General features: G+C 51.7%; 1 protein-coding gene across 1 annotated transcript; it reads left to right on the top strand.

Moving 5' to 3' along the window:
• Nucleotides 1-1,959: 1,959 nt before the first annotated feature.
• Nucleotides 1,960-20,106, top strand: LOC120861194 (neutrophil cytosol factor 4). Its single transcript, XM_040236848.1, has 10 exons — nucleotides 1,960-2,157; nucleotides 8,323-8,407; nucleotides 8,804-8,957; nucleotides 11,187-11,257; nucleotides 14,183-14,310; nucleotides 15,350-15,407; nucleotides 16,090-16,188; nucleotides 18,099-18,229; nucleotides 18,496-18,561; nucleotides 19,735-20,106. Exons 1-10 carry the CDS (start codon nucleotides 2,126-2,128, stop codon nucleotides 19,928-19,930), a joined length of 1,020 nt encoding a protein of 339 aa, XP_040092782.1. The 5' UTR covers nucleotides 1,960-2,125; the 3' UTR covers nucleotides 19,931-20,106.
• The last annotated feature ends 2,783 nt before the right edge of the window (nucleotides 20,107-22,889 follow it).

Below are 22,889 nucleotides of genomic sequence, written 5' to 3'. Positions count from 1 at the left end.
CTTTTGAGCTGGACTTGATATGTTTAAAATACTTAAAAATATATTGTCTCACAGCTTTTATATGCCTGGAGTAGGATGGGAAATTTTAACTTGTGTTCACCCTGCCATGTTTATCTCTGTATTCCAAATGCCCTGTTTGATAAATAGTTGATTGGGTACATCCCTCCATTTTTCTCCTTTCTTGCCTTCTCTTCTGTCCTCCAATGTTGTTCCTGCTTCCCAAGGAGTCCATAAAGAATCTTGGTTTCTGAAGAGCCCTTGACCCTGGCCAGGCTGCAGGAAGGGAGGCAGATCCTCAGTGGGTCAGGGCTGTAGTGCTGGGCCCAGAGCATATTGTCTCCTGGGGATTTGGGCTCTGCCCTGAACTCTATTTGGGGCAGAAGGTCCCTTGAGGTGGCTGGCTAGAGTGGGGATGAGGTTCACAGGAAGGGCTTGAGGCTTCCAGCTGCCCTTCATTTGTAAGCCAGACAGCCCTTGGGATCCTAGAATGACTCTTATCCCCAGTCTCTGTGTCTGGGAAACAACAAAAGGACTACAGTGGGAGATCCTGGTTCCAGGCTCCACCAGGCTGGCTCTGTCCCTACAGAGCCTCGTCCCAGTCCTGTGGGTCCTAATTCAGCTTGGGTTTGGGACAGAGGGCCAGAAGGGCCCATTCTGTGATGCCAGAAGGCACATCTTCCCCATCATCCATATCCTCTTACTGCTGCTTTCTACTTTGCATCTATGATGCATGAGTGATTGTGAGTGTGTGTGTGTGTGTGTGTGCGTGTGTGTATGTTTGTGTGTGTGTGACAAGTGTGTGTGGCTCTCTTGGGAGAGCTCCCTTCAGAATTCTATAGCCATACAAGTTAGAGGGGCCAGAAAATCATGTTAATTCCCTGAATATTGGGTGAGCACTTGCAACATGCTAGGCACTGCACTCGCTGGGAAGACAGTTGTCAGACATATAAAAATACAAACAAATATGGAGTTACGATAGTTCTCAATGCTCTAAAGCAAAAGTACAGGGATCTGAAAGAGAATAGCAGAGAGAGGGTGACATATTTAGAGTTCAGATTCCTGGAAGGTCTCCTGGAAGACGCGACTTCCAAGATGAGCCCTAAAGGAGACAGGGAAGAGCATTCCAGCAGAAACAGCCTGCATGAAGGCTAAAAGGGGAAGACATCTTGGAACATTCTAGAAATGGACTAGAGGCCAGTGTGGGAAGGAAACAGCCCAGGAGAGGGGGCTAGGGAAGCCAGTAGGTTATTCAGAACTTTGGAGGCAGACAGGACTAGAAGTTTGGACTTTCTCCTAGTGCAGGTGAAGCAGTTAAAGTTTAATCAGGGAAGAGTGTGCTCAGATTTGTAATGTGATGCTCACTCTGGTTGGCAGCCCTGTAGGGAGAAATGGCTGTGCCAGGCTCAAGTAGGCTTGGGGATCTAGGCATGAGAGAAGTGCAGACCAGAATTCCAGGAAAGGGGGAATAGAGAAGAATAAACCAACCCTCACATTCTAATATGACACAAGTGCCTGTGAGCACTAACTTTGTCGGGGGTACCAGGAAGGCTTCCTGGAAGAGGTGGCATCTGAGAGAGGACTTTGGGAAGGAAGGTGAGGTGGAGGCCCGCACTCCCAGCCTAGGGAATAGGTTGGGTAAAGTCTCAACAGTGAGGGGGTGCAGGCTGGGTGTGATGAGTCAGTGTATGTGAAGTAACTCCCCAAGGATGTAAGCCCCCTTTGGTGGCTGAGTCAGCACTGAGGCCCAGTCTCTGATGGAGAGCAGGTCTCTGATACCCAGCCAAGATCTGGCACCAAGAACTGACATCGAGGAAGTCCCCAGTGCCCCTCCACCTCAATCAGTGTACCCCACACACCCAGCGTCAGAGAGTGTGTACTTCCCCAGTTGTGGTACATCTGCAAAGTGAGGAAGAGGAAGTATGGGCCACAGGCCAGCCCCAGAGGGCCTGGAGGAGGAGCCTCTTCTAGAGCTGAAAGAGGCTTGGCTGGGGGCCTCCCCAGAGGCAGCTCCTGGGGACTCCTGGGACCACAGCCGAGACGAGGCTAGCTGGAGGGAAGTGAGAGGTGACCTCGGCCTGGGCCCGGTCGTGAGACCCTCCGCCACCCCTGCCCTGGACTGACAGCCATGGCCAGGGCACAGCAGCTTCGGGCTGAGAGGTGAGTGCAGGGGCGCTGCCCGCCCGGGGATCCTCACTGTTCCCGGCAGGCCTTGCAGGGCAGAGGCCCACCCTCCTGCAGCCGCTTATCAATGTCAAAAGTTGAGAGGTTGGAGTTGAGTCAGACCCCAAATACTCAGAAATACAGCCTCTGAGAACTTTTTAAAGGAAACCCCTAGTAGTGGCTCACTTCCCTCAGGCACGGATGAGGACACTGAGGCTCAGAGGGGGAGTGACTTTCCCAGGGTCATGCAGAAGTGGGTGGTGGAGTCTGGACAGGAACTCAGGTGTCTGGGGCCCAGGCTGGGCCTCGCTACTCCACACTATTCAGTAATGGGTTTTCATCTTCTGTTCAGATGGAGGCACAGAATCTGGCTGTTTTCCAGGGCTTGGCTCAAATGTCAACTCCTTCAAGAAACCTTCCTCAACAGCCCCCTCCAAACACTTGCCCTGTTTCCTTCTTCTGTGTAGTCCTTACTTCTCTGGCACAATAGTCTATATGCACTCATCTGTTTTCTTTGTCGCTGGCTCTGCAGTTAAAAGGAAGTCCCATAGGATATTTATCTCTTTTGATCATTGCTATATCCCAGGTCCATCTAGTCAAAGCTATGGTTTTTTCAGTAGTCATGCACAGATGTAAGAGCTGGGCCGTAAAAAGTGCTGAGTGCCGAAGAATTGATGCTTTTTCATTGTGGTGCTTGGAAGACTCTTGGGAGTCCCTTGGACAGCAAGGAGATCAAAACAGTCAATCCTAGAAGAAATCAACCCTGAATATTCACTGGAAGGACTGATGCTGAAGCAGAATCCACTACTTTGGCCATCTAATGTGAAGAGCCAACTGATTGGAAAAGCCTCTGATGCTGGGAAAGATCAAGGGCAGGAGAAGAAAGGAGTGGCAGAGGATGAGATGGTTCGTAGCATCACCGACTCAATGGACATGAACTTGAGCAAACTCTGGGAGATAGTGGAGGACAGGGAAGTCTGTTGTGCTGCAGTCCATGGGGTCGCAAAGAGTCGACATGACTTAGCAAGTGAACAGCAAATATCCCAGGATTTTAACAATGCCAGTACTAAGTGCTTAGTAAATGCTGCTGAGTGAGTGAGTGAACGAATGAATAACAGATGGATGGATGGATCTTTGAGCTGGAAAATGTCTTAAGATCATTCTGGACCAATCCTGTCATTGTATGGGTGAGAAAACTGAGCCCCAAGGAGAATAAAATATTCACTCAGGGTCACATGGAATGAGTGGCAAGGCTGGGGCTCTGAGCATAGCCTTGCCAGGGCCTCGCCTCGTTTCTCAGGAGTCAGTCTCTGAGTTTCTTTGGTAGGTCAGCCTGTGCTCTGAGCTGTGAGGGGACCTGAGGACATAGGGCTTGGTTCCTGCCTTTCTGGATCAGAGCCACAGATGACATCAGAAAGAGTGGTAAAAGCATGGAAGTGGCTCAGAGGGTCACTGGGGATGGGTCAGGCTGGTCTGGCCAAAGTGGGCAGCAGAGGGCCCCTGGTGGACTCTGCAGCTAGAAGTGGGGGCCGCGATGGAATTCCTGAATGTCAAATGTCAGAAGGAAGGTATGTGCGTGCACACACACACACCTCTGTGTTGCAGGAGGGGTATCAAATGCAAATGCTTGGAGGGTGATTCAGGAATGCCCTTCCAGGGATCTTCCTAGCAGTTCAGTGGTTAAGACTCTGTACTTCCACTGCAGGGTGTATGGGTTTGATCTCTGCTCAGAGATCTAAGATCTCACAGCCAAAAAAAGAAAAAAAATGGTCTTCAGGAGCCACAGAGGGTGTTGCTGAGGGCTGGGGTGAGGTTCAGGAAGGCAGGAGCCAAGCCCTATGTCCTCAGGTCCCCCCACAGATTCCAGCTCCTCCAGCCCCCAAGTCCTCAGTGGAGACTGGGCCTGGCATGTAAACCTGAACCTTCAGGAAATACCTGCTGTTTGAGGCTGGTGGCACCTCCTGTTTCTCAGGGCACGTAGGTCAGAGAGATGATGCCCAGAGCCGACCCCTCCCTCCTAGTCCTGGCCCCCTAGAAGCTGTGCTTGCCCCTTTATGGAGGAAGGGCGCCCTTCCCCCCTCTTTCATGGGGCTACGGAGCCATGCCTGGGATCTTTCAGTCTCCCTCCACCCAGATGCCTATTTAAACGTGAGGTCTGGATGCCTATTTAAACGTGAGGTCTGGATGCCTGAGGCCGAAGTGGAGGATGTAATGGGAGGGCAGCAGATTTCCGGTAGCAGGACTTTCAAAGGCCTGAGGCATCTGAAGGTGGAAAGGACTGCTGTCGGGGCATTGAGTGCACTTTCCACAAGCATGTTTTGAGCGCCTACTGTGTGTAGGAGGCAGGAACCCTGAACTAGCTGCTTCCCCAGGGTTTTTCCACCCGTCACCCAGCCCCTCCTGTCCAGGCCTCCCAAATGGACTTTTCATGAACAATATCAATCTATGGGCCCTGAGTGGACTTCAGTTCAGAGGGGTTCTGGCTGAGGTCTCCAGGGGGCAACTCTTCTAGGGGGACTTGCTGCCCATTTTTTTGCACCCCTGCTTTTGCCTGGTGCAACAACTTCTTGGTTCAGCTCCCTGGCCCCGCCCTGCAGGCAGCCAAGCTGTTCCCATGTGGCCCACAGTGGTTGCTTTTGTTGTTGTTTAGTTGCTAAGTCGTGTCCGACTCTTTGCCACCCCAAGGACTGTAGTCCGTCAGGCTTCTCTGTCCATGGGATGTCAGGCAAGCATGCTGGAGTAGGTTGCCATTTCCTCCTCCAGGGGATCTTCCCAACCCAGGGATCTAACCCACGTCTCCCTTGTCTCCTTCAAGTCTCCTACACTGCAGGTGAATTCTTTACCGCTGAGCCACAGTGTCAGCCCACAGTGGACTTGCTGTAAAACAGACACAGGGAGTGGGCTTGCACCTCCCTGAGCACCTACTATGTGCCAGTGCTGTCCTGGGCACTAGGGATATAGCAGTGAGCAGGGTCCCTGCTCCTGTGGGGCTTTTCCAGCTACGCTTGTTACAGATGTGACCTCCAAACCCTCCTGGGATATAAATACCTCCTTGGGCCCTGTCTCAGAGTGGCGGAGGGGTCAGAGTTCAGAGAGGAGTCTTCCCAAGTCTGCTGACCTTGGCAACGTCAGAGCGAGAATTCAGATCTTCATCTTTCACCTGTACCCTCCCCTCTGAGACACACAGGTCTCCCAACATAACGCTTCCTCGCCCCACCACCCCAAGGCGGGGCACAAGCGCCCTTCATGAGCAGGCTCTGCTGGTCTCTCTGGCCTCATCCTTTGTAACTTGCCCCTTCTTGCATAGTTGAGGCCTCTGCACCCACTCTTTCTCTTGCCTGTTGTCCTGGGTCAACTCCTCTTTACCTGGTGCCACTTCTTCTGGGAAGCCCTCCCTGGTCATCCTCAGTCTGAGCACACCTTGCCCTCCTTGTAGGTACAGCATCCTTGCTTCTCCCTCTGATAACTTCACCCCCGTCTTAGAGTGTCGGCTTGGCGAGCTTTCTTGCCTGTTGCACTACTGATTCTTCGAGGGACTATAGTAATGGCTGGGCTCCTGCTGTAGCTTGAAACACTGTGGACTTTTCCTTCACAGCTTCTATGATTACTGAAATCATGTAATTATTTATCCAACTCCTCCAATCAACCATGAAACCCAGGAAGGCAGAGGCCACATCCTAGAGTTCTTAGGACAATGTGTGAGTTACAGTAGCTGCTAACAATATTATTACTGTTGTTATTATTTTAGATGGGACACTGACGCTGTGAGAGGCTGGGATTTATCTCAGTTTAACACAGCCAGCTGTTGGGAGCTTCAAACCAGGGCCAGTGTAGCAGTGACTGGGAACAAAATTCTGGAGCCAAATCCCAGTTTTTCAGTTTTTGGGACAAGTTTGTTAACCTCTGTGCCTCAGTCTGGAAAAAGGTGACACTGTCTTAGAAGGGCCCCCAGAGCTCCGTGCGCTTAGGACATCGTCAGCTGTAGTTACCATTACCTGTTTCCCTGCAAAGGGCCGTTGCTGCCCCTCCAGTTCCTTCCTGCTCCACCAGCCTCCTGCTGAAGGTGAAATAGTCGGGAGATTCACCGTCTCAGGGGAGAAAGTGGCCGAGGAAGCTTCTCCCAAGGGTGTTTGTTGCCACAGGACCCTGTGTGGAAAGTGAGTGGGGAGACTGCTTGCCTGGCAGTGGGGGGGATTTCCTGGGCCTGCCCACCGCCTGAGTCACCTCCTGTGCCAGCCTCCGGAGTCCCGAGCTAGATCCCTGCAGCCCAGGTCACGTGGGGGGCCCAGCAGGGGCTGGGACTGGTCCCTGCCGGCTCTGAGGTTCAGGCAGCCCTGCCCCCCACTCCCACCCTGTTTCCCAACTGCCGCAACAGGAACACGATTGCTGATGGCTTCTAGTTTCCTCATCTGTCTACAAGTGGCTGGCCTGGGTGACCCCTAGTTGCTCCTCCCCCCTTGCCTTGGTGTTCCTTTTTCTCTTTCTCCATCTGTCCCTCTCAGTCCCCTCCTCTGCTCACGGATTGTTCTTCCCTGGGGGTTTTAACCACTAGTCACAGGGCAGAAGGTTCTTACCACTCCCACTCCAGCTGGGACCCCTTTCAACCACACTCCCTGAAGGACTCCAGAGCCACACACCAACTTTTGCAGGACCATGACCTGGGTGCCCCAGGGGCCTCTCAGATTAGCACGTCCCACAATGTGTCCATCAACCCTGCTCCCCTTCCACCCATCCTGTACGGGTAATATGTGGGTGTCACTCTTGACACTGCCCTTTCTTTCACCTCTGTATCCAAACAGTCCCCAAACCCTGCTGGTTGTAACTCTGGAATGACTCACAAATTAGCAGTGTGTCTGTTGGAAATGCTGAAGGCTGTAGAGAACAGAGGAACTGATAGTGGCTGAAACAAAGAGAGGTTTATGCTTTCACATAATGAGAAGTTCAGAGGTAGGCCACAACTGGTTCTGCCGCTCAGTGACTTCAGGACCAGAGTCCCAGAGATTCCTGTGATCATTCTCACGTTTTTGCCTCATGAATGCAATGTAGCTGCTGCAAGTCCAGATGTCACATCTGCTTTCCAGGCAGCCAGCTGGGGAAAGAGGAGGAGACCCTCCTAGCTTTGTCCATCTCTCTGGATCTTGAAGCAAACCCTCTCCCAGAGGCTCCTACAGCAGATTTCCTCTTAGGCCTTTTTGGTCAGAACAGGTCACATGGCTGCTCCTCGCTGCAAGTGGGTCTGGGAAATAGCAATGGGATTATTCTGTTTGGCTCAGGCCAACTGTGATTGATCACCTTGGGGCTAGGCTTTGTCACCGAGAAAAGAACTGGAGCTTGATTAGTTAGGAAGAAGCAGAGGGCACAAAAACGGCACAGCGTCTGTTATCAGGTCTCCCTCATGTCTGTCTTCTCTTCTCATCCCCACTGTCTGGCTCAGGCCCACCTCATCTCTCAGCTGGACCACTTCAGAGCCTCCCAGTGGTACTCCGTCCCCCAGTCTCTGCCCTCCTTTTTCTCTCCACGCAGCTGCCCGAGTTGGCCTCCTAAAGCCAGAACCCTGTTGTGTTTTCGCTTTCTTCTGAAGCTGTCCATGGCTCCCTGTTGCTTACAAAATTCCTTAGCTCTGCGCTGGAGACCCTCCTCAACCTGCCTCATCTGCCTATTCAGACTCTGATCACACTCACAGCAGACTCCAACCACAATAGACTTGGTCCTCAGAGCTTTAGCACCTGCATTCACTCTACCAGGAAGAAGGGCAGGCATTCCCCTGCTCTGGTCCTACACAGTGGACTTCTATTCATCCTTCTAGACCTGGCTCAAATGCTACCTCCTCTGTGAGGATTTTCCCAACCTGGGTATAATGAGCCATCCTCTCTGGGAAGTAGGTGACCCAGGGCCCAGAACAGGGTGTGATAGGCAGGGGTGCTTGATGCTCTGTTCCTGAATGAATAAGGCAGCCCCAAAGCGATTTGCTAGATTCTAGTATGGTTGTTGACATGCGGCTCTGACTCCAGACGCCTGGTCTGTGTCACAGCCTGGCAGGTGAAGGGTGTTGAACAGAGAATGCTGGGTACATGGGTTCACTTGGCACAGGGCCTTGCACCTACCAGCCCCTCAATACTTCAGAATGATAACCAGCACTTCTTCTCCTCCCACCTCCCTCAGCGACTTCGACCAGCTTCCTGACGACATTGCCATCTCAGCCAACATCGCTGACATTGAGGAGAAGAGAGGCTTCACCAGCCACTTTGTAAGAGAGACCCCTGCACCCTCACCCTCTGACCTCTGAGCCTCCAATGCTTTCCTCTCCTAAGTTCTATCCTGGTGGTTCTCACCAGGGCAATTCTACCCTCCAGAAGACACTTTGCAGTAAATATCTGGAGACAGATTCTTTGACCACAACCTGGGGTGGGGCATCTACTGCGTGGCATCCAGGGATTCTGGTTCATGTCATGCAGTGCCCACGACAGGGAAATACCTCACCCCCAAAGTGATACTGAGGTCGAGAAATTATTATCTAACTCTAGGGCCTCTGGACCTCCACTGTCCTCTACCTCTGGCCTGTGAGGCCACCCCTCCCCCCGCCCCCTGTCTGCAAAACCCCAATCCCTGGCTTGCTAGCTCAGCCTGTGGTTTTTGTCCTTAGGTTTTTGTCATCGAGGTGAAGACGAAAGGGGGGTCCAAGTACCTCATCTACCGCCGCTACCGCCAGTTCTACGCCTTGCAGAGCAAGCTGGAGGAGCGCTTCGGGCGGGAGAGCAAGACCAGCCCCTTCACCTGTATCCTCCCCACGCTCCCAGGTAGGCAGCGACTGGCTGCCCCAGGTTGGAGCCCGCCGGCTCGCCTCTCCTCCCAGCTCTGTGGGTGCTGTTCGGTGCTTCTGTTTTAGCATAAACTGTTCTATTTTAGTGAAAACTATTTAATCCATGGCCCCCTCCTGCCAGTCACAGGCTGCCACCTCTAGCTCTCCGGCCTCAGAACCCTTGACCCCCGAGCCCTGGACCTCCTGTGCTCTATGACCTGCACAGCTGCCCTGCTTTAGCCATCCACCACCAGGTTTGAGCGCATCAGCCCCGGCCTCTCCTCCTGGAGACAGGGATCCCTGTGTTCCCCACGTTAAACACAAACTCATCTTCCAGCCGCTGGAGGGGAACTACCCTGTAACTCCTCAGTCCCCTGTGGGTGCTCCTCTTTTCCTGCCCTTCTGGGACACCCTGGGGCGCACCCACTACTGCTTTTGGACGGGCCTCTCACCCTCTGCCTCCTGGCCTTCCATACCTACTCGGTCCTAACACGCACCTTGGAAAGATGCAAACTTCTCAGCTTCTTAAGGCCAGCCTTCGTGAGCCCAGCAGGAGAGAACCTTGCCTGAGTGGGGTGTAGGGTTCACGGGGTGGTCTTGGCTGTGCCTGCCCCACCCCACAGGCTGCAAAATACTCCCTGACCTTCCCTTCTTCAAGCTTCAAACCCCGCCTCCAGCTGGGGTTCCTCTCTGCCTCAGCCAGTGCCTGAGGTTCCCAGCAGCCAGCCCCAGGGAGGAAACTCACTTGTTCCGTCACCCTACCCCTTCCCCATCTCTGGGCGGCAGGGAGGAGGGTCCCTCCTGCTCTCAGTTGACCTCTCCTCCCTGACAGCTTGTCCCTCGAGACCCCTGTAGATTCACCTTCCCCTTCATCTACTGACTGTCTGCCAAGCTTCACTACGGGTGGGCTTGGTTCTCTTTCATCTTTAAGCAAAAACGTATCCTAAGTGAGCATTCTGGCCAGAAGCCTCTGTGAGCCCCAAGGGCCTTCAAAGATCTTTTCTTCCTTCCACAATAAATCTTGACTTGCTGTCTCACCTTCTCATCTTCCATCCTCTGCTCAACCCACCAGCCGGGTTTCAGCTCTTCCTGCTCTGTGAGTTCCTCTGGGGACAGTGGCCCATGACGCATTAACTCTGATCCATGGGTACAACTCAGGCCTCACCTTCCTCATCCCACTTCTTCCTCTGGGATGCTCTCTCCAAACCTCTGTGGTGCCAGCCTCTCCCAGTTCCCTTCCTGTCTCCCGTGGCTCCTCCATCTCCTTACAGAGTCGCCTCCTCTGGTGCTCCTGAGAAGGTGGGCACCCGTCGTCCTCACTTTTGTCTTCTCACTCCCCTCCCTTCCTCTTCTCTGCTGCCGCGCACAGGCAATTTGACCTGCATGCGTATGACTTTAGTTGCCCTTTACTTGCTACTAACCCCCCAGTTTCTCACTACCCCAGGCCTCAGATGCTGCCTTCCTGCCACTCCCAGACACCAGTGTGCCTCCTGGGCAGTGACCAGCAGGAGCCAGACCTATCTCACATTTGCCTTCTTGGGGGCTCTCTGAGTGGGTGATTCAGAGCTCCCTGAAGTTCCCAGAGAGGACATTTGTCTTTGATCAGCATCATCAGTTTCCCTTTCCCCATAAACACTTTGTCTTGCTTTCGAGGAAGGAGTCACCCATCCACTCCTCGAATATTTACTGGTTTGGCCCTTGTTCTACACATGGCTCTTTAACCTGGGTGGCATAGTGGAAGTACCTTGAGGTTAAAAGATTCTTGATGCCCGTGTTCCACCCCCAGAGATTCTGGTTTAAATTCTTCTGGGGGAGTCCCATGCAGTGAGATTTTACACACTCCTTGGGTGACATGAATGCACAGCCAGACTTGAGGACCACTGTTCCAGGTGATGAGACTGTAGCTGTGAGCAATGCAAAGATCCTGTTCTCTTGGAACTAAGAATCGTGTTTGTGTGTGTGTGTGTGTGTGTGTGTGTGTGTGTGTGTGTGCGTGTGCAGGAAAAGGCAATAGATAAACAGTTAAAACAAGAAAAGTATCAGCTGACGATAGTACAACAGAGAATGCACATTGGATGGTGGCCCCAGAGCACCGTGGGCCGATGAGCCGGAGGAGCACTGAGCTAGCAGGAAGGGCTCCTGCCTCTGGTGGGCACCTCCGGGCCTGGAGACAATGCTGTTGGACCAGATTCTCGGGACAGCTCTACAGCTCTTTGTGTTTCCTCAGCCAAAGTCTATGTGGGTGTGAAACAGGAGATCGCCGAGATGCGAATACCTGCCCTCAACGCCTACATGAAGGTAAGGCGGGGCTAGGCCATGTGGCTCCTGGAAGGGGACAGGGTGCTGAGCACAGGGAGGGGCCCAGGTGCCATCCTTGAGAGTGGCTTTGGGAACTGGGGCTGGTTCTCCTGCTCTGATGGCCCTTATCTTCAATTCTGAAAGGCCAGGCCTGGAGAGAGAAACAGGACATGTTCTCAGGGTTCCGGGGGATGGGGCAGGAGCAGTGGAGAAGATTCAGGAAGCTATACCTTGAACTGACTAATGGCTGTGCTGAGCCTCCTGGTACAGAGGAGAAGAATAAGATCCAATGCCTGCCCCGAGGTCCCCACTGTCTCATGGGAATACAGACAGATGAAGAACGGCCTGTATAACAGGGGCATGGCAAACCAGGGCCCGAGCTTTCTCACATAGCACTTACATATGAACAGGACACAGGCTGGATTTTAGTGGCATCCATGGGCCTTGGACAGATGCCCTTATGTATTCCCCAACCTGTAAACTGTCTGCGTCCTCAGGAGATGGGACCACAGAGGAAGGAGCATCTTACAGACAGACCCAAGGCTGGTTAGGAAAGCCTTACACCAATTAAAGTTGTGCAAGAAATGGATAGCGTTACTAGGGTAGTGAGCATCCCATTACTAGAGGTATACAAGACATGGCTTGATGGCAACCTTAGGAAACTGGAGAAGGCAGCCCTCTTCAGAGCCGAGAGGCATCTTCAGAGACAGTGAGATCACCCCTTCCTCTCCTACTCTTACGGGAAAAGAGCGCTGAGCTAGGAGTCTCTTTGGTCTTTGCTCTGTCATTCCCTGGGTGATTTAGGGTTAATTGTTCATCCTGTCCAGGTCTCAGTTTTCTTGCCTATGAAATGAGGTGGTGCCCCCAACTTTCTGGTTTCATGGGAGGGCACTGATGTTGAGAAAAGGACAGAAAAGTGCTTTGTAAACTGTGAACCTGCCTCCAGAATGTGAGACAACATGACTCCTAATGGAGTGAGGGGGCAGGAGTGCGGAGGGGGAAGCGGAAGGGAGCAGGTGGCTGATTTGCCCTCCCCAGCGGCTGTAGGAATCCTGGGCTCTGGGCGGAGAACAGGTAGGGTAGGAAGGCACCTGGGCTCCAGCACTGGTGGCATCTCCCCTCCAGGGGGCGCTGTGACAGCTGCTCCTTCAGGGTGGCTGGCTCCTCCAGTCTCCAGCAGGGCTGGAAGGAGCTGGAGCTGGGAGCGGTGTGGAGCTGGAGCTCTTCACTCTTCACCTGGTCTTGGCAACCAGCAGCCTGGAGAATCTCATCTCCAGCTGTCTGTGTCTGAGTGGGTCCCCTGAAGCCACGAGGTCAATCAGTGCTATGGTAACCCCACCCTGGGCTTGAAACATTCAGAGACGGGAGGGAGCTCATTACCACTCTCCCTGACCCAGGCTGCTCATCCATTGTTGGACAGCTATTAGAAAAGCCCGGCTTCCTGTGACTTCTACTCACTGGTCTCACATCTGTCCTCATTAAGAATAGGGTTCATGTGATAACGACAATTGCCTGGAACCAGGTGGAGTACAACTAGGAGGCTCTTGATATATCCATGCATTTGTTGGATAAATGGCTTATTTAATTCTCTCAATAACCTGTGAGTTCAGTACTCTTATTCCTATTTTAAAGTGGGGAAATGGAGGCACAGAGATGTAGAGTCATTCCCTTGGTGTCACAGAGCATTTAGTAAGTAGCATGGGGTTTGAACACATATTTCTGTGACTCCAGGATTTTGCTCTTATCCACTGTACTGTGTTGGAATAAAAGTAATAGAAACAATGATAACATTCAGCTTGGATGGGGCCTTTGCTAGATGCCTGTTCCAAGTGTTTTGCACGAATTCACTTTTTTAGTCCTTCCACAGTCCTACAAGGGAGGTACCCTCACCCCCATTGTATTAATGAACACACAGAGGCATCCTTGCCCAAGGTCACCTAGATGAGTGGCAGATTCTGTCCCAGGCACAGCCTGGCTCTATCTGTGCCCTTGTGCTCATCTCTGGGCTGCCCTCTCCCATCCTCCCCATAGAACAACTGTGCCTTTTCTAGGCTCTGAGTTTGCAGTCCCTCTGGGATGGAGTTCCCGGCCTCCCTCCACCCTGCCATCCCCAGGGGGTTTTCTGGGGCGGGGGGCTCTGGGTGCCTCTGGAACTGTAGCACCCAAAGCCAACTGCAGTGCTCCTGGGGACCTGTGCAGTGGACAGCTTGGAGGGATGACCCCGCCGGGTTCTGGGTGCTCTGCATCTTCACAGCTTGAGGGTCATTGCATCACGGGTGTTGCAACCAGCACCAGATAATCAGTCTCAACCCTACCACTTCCAAGCTCTGCCCACTGGGCACTTTCCCACTCTGATCCTATAATACGACATACAGTATCAGGAAGCAACATTTAGGTGGCAATATCACCAAGTGTTGTTAATGGGGTTTATCTGGGAGGTACTTCCCCCACCATTGTCTCATTCTGACCTAAGGGATGAGCTTCGGTGACAGATGGCTCTGGGTGACCAGCTCTGTTGCTCACTAGGCTGTGCGACCCTGGGCAGGTCCCTTCACCTCTCTGACCCTCACTCTCAGCTTATTGTGAGAGGGAGCGAGGTCACACGGTGTGGCACTCAGGGCAGCACCTGAACAGTCACCACAACATCATGTCGTCTGTTGTGTCTGGAGGCCTGTGGGTCTTTTCCAAAGGAGCTCTTCTCAAGTTAGCTGGTCCCTCCTGACCTTGAACCTGGGGGTAGATCTTGTGACATGTTTCATTCACCCTGTTGAAATTTCAAAATATATCTTGTTTCTTTATCACGCAGAGAATGCATTAATGGCCAGGGAATAGTGTGTGTGGCGAGGGGGAGTGGGGATGGAGCTACGGGGTTGGGATGCCAAGACTGCTGACCCCCGACCTGTCCTGCCTTCTCTGCAAACGCAGCACCTCCTCAGCCTGCCCATCTGGGTGCTGATGGACGAGGACGTTCGCATCTTCTTCTACCAGTCGTCCTACGACGCTGAGCAGGTGCCTCAGGCGCTCCGGCGGCTCCGCCCGCGCACTCGGAGAGTGTAAGTGATGGGCCCCGTGCTCCCAACAGCCCTGGGCCACCTGCTGCTGACCGGGTGGGCTGTCCTGGGAGGCCCCTGCCGCGAAGGCACTTTATCCCCTGAAAGAAGGAAAGGCATAGAAACTGGTTCTCTTGTCTGAGCCCTCCAGGGTGGTTTGGGTTGTTAGGTAAGCTTGGAAAATCAAGCGTAGGCCTGGACGGACAGAAAGTGGGTGCGTTTTGATGTGTGACACGTCGGGCCAGAGGACAGGGGCTGTGACGGGAAGAGCTTGTTGCCATGGTAACCACTGGCGATGGCCCGAGGGCATTGGGTGCTTGGGGTGGGGAGAGTGGGGAAGGGAGGAGGAATGGTCCTGTCTGCAAACATTCTTCCCATCATCGCCTGGGACGCCTTGTCCCTGGTTAGTTTTAGTTCCATGGGGCCGGCTGTGGCTCCTGGTGTATCATACTGGCCACCAGGGGACGCTGCTGCTCACTCCCTTATTCTAAAGGGCCCACAGCTCCCTCTGGCCCCTTCTAAGCAGGGGGGGAAATAAATCACTGAAAATTCAAGCCGATGAAATAGAGCTGCTGCTGCTAAGAATCCCAGGACAAGGCTTCTGAGCCCCACCTGCCCATCCAGCTCCTCCCTCTGTTCCGGCCAGTGTCTCCGAGTGTCCTCTCCAAGTCGTGCCTGGCCATTTCCCACAGGCACCCAGGCAGGTGTGGCCTGAATTCCAGCTGTGCCCCACAGCAGCCCTAGGTCCTGGAGTGGAGCTCAGCACTTTCTGAAGCCCATTTCCTCAGCCGGAAGATTAGGGGTTGAGTGTGGGGAGTAACGGGAAAGAGTTGGCAAGCTACGGCCCTAAGCAAATGTTTATCTGAGCCTCTGCTTTCTGGTCCACAGAGTGGGGTGCAGTCCCTCCTCCAGGGCAATGAGAGCTGGGGGTAGCATGCTGGCACAGAGAAGCAATTGTAGCTGCATCTTTAACTCCTCTGCTGAGGCCCTACTCTGGGCACAGAAGCAGGAGGGATAACAAGCCTCTCTTCTCTCTCCACAGAAAAAGCGAGTCCCCACAAGCTGCTGGCATTGACCGCATGGCAGCTCCACGAGCAGAGGTACCCTCCCACCTCACCACTGGGCAGCAGCCTGGCTCCATCTCCAGCCCCTGAGCCTGTCCTGCTGGTGCCCACTATGTGCCTAGGGTGGGGGTTAGGTACAGGGCAGGCGGGGAGGGGAGGGAAAGGCCCACAGCCTCAGCCTCAGACACCTCAGAACCCCCAGCCAGAACAGGGGAGGGCCTGTGATGAGCACACAGAGGCAGAGGGTACCAGCCAGCCAGCATTCATTCAGCAAGCTCAGCCCCGCCTTGGGTACCAGAGCTTCAGAGGTGACTTAGACCAGGCCCTGTCCTCAAGGGGTTCACTGCTCCCCAGGGACACACTCTTAAACATGGGCATTTCAAAACCAATGTGGTCAATGCCCTGGGGACTATGGGGGTACAGGAGTCCCCAGTGAGGCCTGGGAGATGAGGAAGTTACCAAGTCTGGGGAGTTTGAACCCTTCCCTCTCTTGCTCATGCCCCCAGGCTTGGAAAGAGCACCTGCTCTGGAGTCAGGGAGACCTGGGTTCTAAACCTGGCTTCTCCCTAACAAATAGAGTGGAGCATCAGAAAGTCACTCACCCTCCCTGAGCCTCGGGTTCCCCATCTGTTAAATGCGACACTGGAGAATGTAAAGCACTGTAGTGGGAACTTGGTGACTGTTTCCTCCCTCCTTCCTTACCATTTTCTTCTCCCAGGCCCTGTTTGATTTCACTGGGAACAGCAAACATGAGCTGAATTTCAAAGTTGGAGATGTGATCTTCCTTCTCAGTCGGATCAATAAAGACTGGCTGGAGGTAAGTTTGGAGGTGAGCATGGAGGTGAGACTGAAGATGAGGAGGAAGTGAGGTTGCAGGTAAGTTAGAGGTGAAGTCGTTTTGATTCTGTGAGAGATCAGAGAAAGAGGAAGGATCTGAGACGGCCCCAGGGAAAAAATGCTGTCCAAAGGTGTAGCTCGGGGAAGCCTGAGGAAATATTGTGTGTGTGACTGAAGCAGAAGATTCTGGCACCTACACTTGCCTCCGACCCCATCAGTGGTCACATTAGAAAGTCAGTTAACCCTCTGAGTTTCATTTCTTGTTCTGTAACAGGGTCTCTCAGCCTGTTCACTCTGACACGTGGGAGCAGGCAGTTCTCTGTTGGGGTGCACCCCTGTGCACTGTGGGGTGTTTAATGGTGACCTTGGCATCCATCTGTTAGATGCCAGTAGCACCCCTCCAGCTGCAGCAGTCAAGTGTGTCCCCAGACCTCTGGCCCCAGAAGGCAGAATCACGCCCAGTGGAGATGTGCTGTTTGTAATTGGGTAAAGTTACTCACCACTCAGGGGTGAAAGTGAGGTGGGAGACTCACTTGAACTCCAGCGTCTGACGTCACATCCTAGCTGTTTTTAGCTAGCTTTGTGACTTTGGGAAACTTACTCAACCGCATGATTTCCTCTCCCGTAAATGGAGATAACCCTGGCTGTTTCTTCATAGGTTTCTGGGAAGGGTTGAAGGAGACGCAGCTGTTCAGGGCTCGGCCCATATAGGGCCTGGGTGTGTGGCATCTTGGCCATGCTTTGTCCCTGCCAGCAGCAAGCATGGTCCTTACAGAGGCTCAGAGCACAACTGAAGATGGAGCGGGTATCACCGAGTGGGAAGTCCTGGCCTCGTGCAGCCTTTTGGATTAAGTCCTCTTGTTATGAAAGATTCCCTTTTCTCAGGGCTCCTGAAGCAGTGTGTGAAGGAGCTTATGGAACAGGTCCCGAGGCAGGGCCAGCTGCCAGGGGTCCGGGAACCACTGAGGGAAGGGGACGGTCCCTGGCACCCAGGGGCTGGAGAGGAGTATGGGCCAACTGTTCATCTCACAACTTGGTTTGATTTTTACCCCAGTCCCGCAGCTCTGTCTCAGGTACTCATGAGCTCTGACAGCTGAAGGGTATTGCTGGGTCATTCTCCAGAAACAGGAAATGTTTGTTGACTTCTTGTTTTCTAGAAGGTTCTGTGGGTCAGTATGCTAACTGACTTCTGGCTTCAGATGGATGGGAGGGTTAGGGGAAGGGCAAGGGAACTACCTCAGCCTCAGTTTATATGTCTGTAAAAGAGGCTGGAACAGTATGTCTTCCATAGGGTTATGAAGATTAAGAGAACAGGGGGACAAAGCACAGCGATGGCTAGGTCTTGGCTGGATTTAGCAGAGAGGCCTGGCTGGAGGGAGAATTCTGGTTGTTTGGTCTAGAGCAGGTGGTGTCCATGGATGGATGAATGAATGAATGGGCCCCGACTCTAACCCCTCTCCCTCCCCATCCCGTTTTCCTCCTGGACACCTACCACCATATGACTGCTCGTAAAGTTCACCTGGTTACCTGTGCCTTGTCTGGAGCACAGTGGAAGCTCCAGGGGGGAGGGCAGAGATTTCCACTCTTCTGAGTACCCAGAGCCTACCCCTTAGCTGGCACTCAATAAGTAGCCAAGTGAATGACTGAGTGAGTGAATAAATGAATGAGATGAAAGCAGGTTTCCAGATAAATTCAGGTCTTGACTTGTTCAAAAATGGATGTCTTGGGGTGAACAGCTTGGTGACCTTGCCCACTTTTTCTCTTTCTTCTGCATAAGGGGACCCAGACCTTGTCTGCCTTTCCCCATCATTATAAACGGGCAGGACCCCGAGACATGGCCCTGCTGCCTCTCCCGGCACCCACAGGGCAGTGTCTTCTTTCTTCCCTCAGGGCACTGTCCGGGGAACCACAGGCATCTTCCCAGTGTCCTTTGTGAAGATCCTCAAGGACTTCCCAGAGGAGGAAGACCCCACCAACTGGCTACGCTGCTACTACTACGAGGACACGATCAGCACCATCAAGTTGGTGGCCCGCTGGGAGGGAGGGATCTGTCCAGCCTCCCTGGCCCTCCCCAACCCCACCCTACCCTTGGGCTCCAAGACCCAAACCGGATCACATGTCCCCCGACCAAACACACACACCTGAAAACCCGAAGTGGCTCCCACCATCCTCCAGATAAGTCATACCCCGTCACAAGACGTCAAGGTCCAGTGTGACCTGGCCAGCCTCGTTCCCTTGTCCCCCTCCTGGCCGGCTGCCTCCTTACTCCTGCCCACTCTCTCCTTAGGGACATTGCAGTGGAGGAGGACCTCAGCAGCACCCCTCTCTTCAAGGACTTGCTGGAGCTCATGAGGTGAGGGGCTAGGGTGGGAGTTTTGAGGGGCATCAGACACCCTGCAGCAGAGAACAGAGGGAGGAACACAGCACATTCAAGGACTGGGCGTTTTGTGTCTATTTCACCTTTTTGTTTTATCCACAGCCCAGCCCTGCAGGCTGGGTATCAGCTCACCACATTAGCGATGAGGGGGGAGGGGTGCTGCAGAGAGGTAAAGGGGCTTGCGGTTTGTGGGCCTGGGTTTGCTGAAGTTTTTCTAAGTCAAAACCTTGGACTTGAACCCTCCTCCATCAGGGAACCACCACCTCCCAAGACCCAGTTATGAACAGTTGCGTTACAGAAGGGAAATGGCATTGTTATATTCCTGACTGTAAAAGTAATATCTATTCATTATTTTTTAAAAAGAATGTCAGAAGTCATGGAAAAGCATAAAGAAGTGAAATCGCCTCATTTTTACTCCTCTCATTATCTGACATGCATTCATATTTCTTCAGCTCACACCCCACCTGCACCCCACTCCCCATAATTTTATCATTTAGTTGGCTTCAGAGCATTGTTCTGTGGCTGCACCATAAAGCAGCTATCTCCTTTTGTTGGCATTTAAGTTATCTTCCACTTTTTTACTATACTACTGTGAATAGTGCTGTGATTCGCCTATTTGATGTCTTGCCTGATTATTTCCTTAGGATGATTTTCTAGAAGTGAGATTTGGGGATCAAGGTGTTTGCAAGTCAGATAGAGCTTCTGACCCATTTTGTCAGATTTACCAGTGGAAAGTTTGAATGGCTGTTCACCCGTCTGCCTGTACCCAGATCAGACACTTCCAGTCCTTCATGAGTTCTTTGTGGCCACACACAGGGCTGTCTCAGAGGCTTTATCCTCCTCTACTCTGTGCTCAATAAAACCCACTTCTCTTCCCCATGACAGTTCTTAAGTCTTCTGCACACTATAAGACATTTCAAGCTGTTCCACGAATTTATTGTGAAAGTCCCAGTTTCCCCTGGAGGTCTCAGTTTCCCCATCTGTACAATGGGAGATTGGGCCACTCGGATGATAGAACCAGTGTCCGTCTCTGACCTCTTCCAATTCTTAGATCCTGGCCCTAAATCTCGCTCCATCCCCTCTCCCTGCTCCCACACCTAGGCCTAAAGGCTGCTGGACCTTTCCCAAACCCCGATCTCTCCTATCCAGGCGGGAGTTCCAGAGAGAGGACATCGCCCTCAACTACCGGGATGCTGAGGGGGACCTGGTTCGGCTGTTGTCGGATGAGGACGTGAGGCTCATGGTGAAGCGGGCCCGAGGTCTCCCCTCCCAGAAGCGTCTCTTCCCCTGGAAGCTGCACGTCACCCAGGAGGACAACTACAAGGTCTACAATACGGTCCCCTGAGCCAGTGGTGTCCCTGGGGCAGTGAGGGGACTCCTGGCAAAGAGCCCTCCGAGGGGATTAGGACCAAGAAAGGCTGGGTGTGTGGGACAGACTTCCTGGTTCTGAGTTGGACAGACCTGCTGACCTTGGCTTGTACATTTGGTCTCTGAATTAAATAAACCATTTCATCTCAAAGGGCTAGGCTGAGGAAGAGAATGTCTTTGGAAGAAAGAGGAGAGGAAGTAAAAACCCATTCATGAGTATCACTGAGGGATCATTTATATACAGAAGAGGGCCCTGGCTTTGAGCCTCTAATTCAGCCACCTGTTTCCTCGCCCTGTCCCCTTGTGTGGGGAAACCCAGTGACACCCCTGTCCCTTCTGGTCACTCCCTTTTAAACCCTTTCCTAGGAGTAACCACTTGCCTCATGGAAGTCATCTTTCCCTGGGTACCCTCTGAGTCAGGCCAACACCAAGCCCTCTGTGTGACCAAAGTCAGGGGCTTTCTCTGCCCTCTTATTCCTGCTACTCTGCAGAAGGGCAGAGACCTGAGTTGTGGTATTGGTGGTCTTCATTGTAAGTAAGGGGTGAAGGGAGGGTGGACTCTGGCCCCTCTGGGGAGGAAGAAGAAACAGAATGGCAGGATCTCCCTCTGTGAGCTGAAGCCTTTTCTCTCCTAAGCAGCCAAAATGTCAGTAGGTATCACCTTCAGTAAGACTGCAGGAGGAGCTTGGCAGACCCCTCTTCTCAGTGAAACAAACATTTAACTGATTAAAAAGTACTAAAAACCAACCATTGAAAGTTGAGAGGCCCTACTGCTACAGCACAATGAGACCCTAGATAGCACACACTCTTTGAAGAATCATGAGCCTAAGAAGAAGCAGGGGGTTCTCCAATGATCCTCCCATACCACTACCCACCCTTGCTGAAAAAAAAAAAATCCCATGATAAGACCGGGGGTCAGAACCCACAGACTCTGGGAGGATGTTCTGGAATGCAGAAGCAGTGCTACTGTTAGAATGCTGAGGCCCAGGGAGGCCATGGCATAAAGAGCATGGACCAGGGGCTCTTGTGCTAGATCAAGGCCTAGGGGTAAAGGATGAGGTGATTCCGAGAGAGTGGTATCCCTGCCTCTAAGCAGAAAAAAGTCCCCTCTGGAGTGAAGTGTTCCCAGTTAGGCTGACTGGAGCCACTTGAATTAAAATGCAATAAAATCTCCTTGTCAAAGATCACTGAATCTCTGTGAGTGACAATAGGCAGTGAGAATAAATGATAGCTTTAGACTCCCAGGGTCTGCAGATTATTGAACTCCACGGCTAAAGTGTTCAAAGAAATAAAGGATGAAATCATAACAATAAACGACCTAAAGTGAATGACCAGGCAGACTTGCAAAAGAAAAATGGTGTATGTATGCGTGTATGTGTGTGTACATCTGTTGAGGCAGAAAAGACAGTGGATGAGTTAAATAGTATCAAAACATTACACACAGGTGATGATGAGAAAATTAGTGAATTGAAAGATAAAACCAGAAATTACGCAGAATATAACAGAGAGACAAGTAGTTGGAGAGTATAAAGATGGAATTAAGAGATGTAAACAATAGAATGAGATTAAAAAAAAAATCAGGATCTCAGTATGAGAAAATACAGAGAGTGGCAAAGAGGTGATGTTTAAATAGATGGCAGATAAAGTATTTCAAAACTGATGAAAAACTTAAATCTATGGATATAAGAAACATGTATGGATAGGCAGGCTGAATAAAAAATGGTCATAACTGGCTACAATAGATCAAAACTACAGAACATGGAAGCCCAAGAGAATATGTTAAAAGCAGTCAGAGAAAGTGAAGATAACTACCAAATAACAATTAGAATGAGAAGCAGACTTTTCAATTGCACCAATGGAAGACAAAACCATTATAATTGTACCTTCAGATTTTTAGAGAACATAACTTTCCATCTAGAACTTTATGGTCAGTAAAATCATCTTTCAGGAATGAAGGTGAGAGGACTTCCCTGGTGGTCCAGTGGTTAAGAATCAGCTGGCAATGCAGGAGACATAGGTTCAATCCTGGTCTGGGAACTAAGATCCTACATGCAACAGGGGTAACTAAGCCTGTGAGCCACAACTACTAAAGTCCAGGCGCTCTGGAGACTGTGCTTCACAACAAGAGAAGCCACCATTCGCCACAACTAGACAAAAGTCCACCAGCGATGAGGTGCTTACGTGCTGAAACAAAGACCCACTGCAGCCAAAAATAAATAAAAATAATGAAAGTGTGTGTGTTAGTCACTCAGTTGTGTCTGACTCTTTGTGACCCCATGGACTATAGCCTGCCAAGCTCCTCTGTCCATGGAATTCTCCAGGCAAGAATACTAGAGTGGATTGCCATTCCCTCCTCCAGGGGATCTTTCTGACCTAGGAATCGAACCCAGGTCTCCTGCATGGCAGGCAGGTTTTTTACTGTCTGAGTCACCAGGGAGGCAATGAATATGAAATGAAATCAAGTATGGATAAATATGGAAAATCTGTCATCAAGATACCTGAACTATGCCTATATCAGAAATTAGCCCAACATTGTAAATCAACTATACTTCAACGAAGAAAAAAGATACCTGAACTAAAAGTATCTTTAAAATACATGCTTCAAGACTAAGGAAAATGGCCCTTAAGGGATGGTCTGAGATGCAAAAGCAAATGATAAACAAAAAGGTCAACATAATTTTTGGACTTGTATTGACTTAGCTAAACTGCAACTGTATTTCCTAGAATTTTCTCCACTGTGTAAATCCAGGTTAGCATGAGCCAAAAGAGACATTTTGCAAGAGACATTTAGAAAGCGATTGTGAAGCAGCAGCCAAACTCTTTTTAGTTTAGATAAGAAGTGTTGTCCACTATTGTGCAAACCAGACAGCATGAGTAACCAGAGAAATATCATCTGACTGATTAGCAACCACTTTGCGCCCATGGTGCATACTCAG

The sequence above is a fragment of the Oryx dammah genome, unplaced genomic scaffold (genome assembly GCF_014754425.2).
Source record: "Oryx dammah isolate SB20612 unplaced genomic scaffold, SCBI_Odam_1.1 HiC_scaffold_11229, whole genome shotgun sequence".
NCBI classification, from domain to species: domain Eukaryota; kingdom Metazoa; phylum Chordata; class Mammalia; order Artiodactyla; family Bovidae; genus Oryx; species Oryx dammah.
The sequence above is the reverse complement of the archived record's forward strand: the minus strand, read 5'-3'. Positions and strand labels throughout refer to the sequence as shown.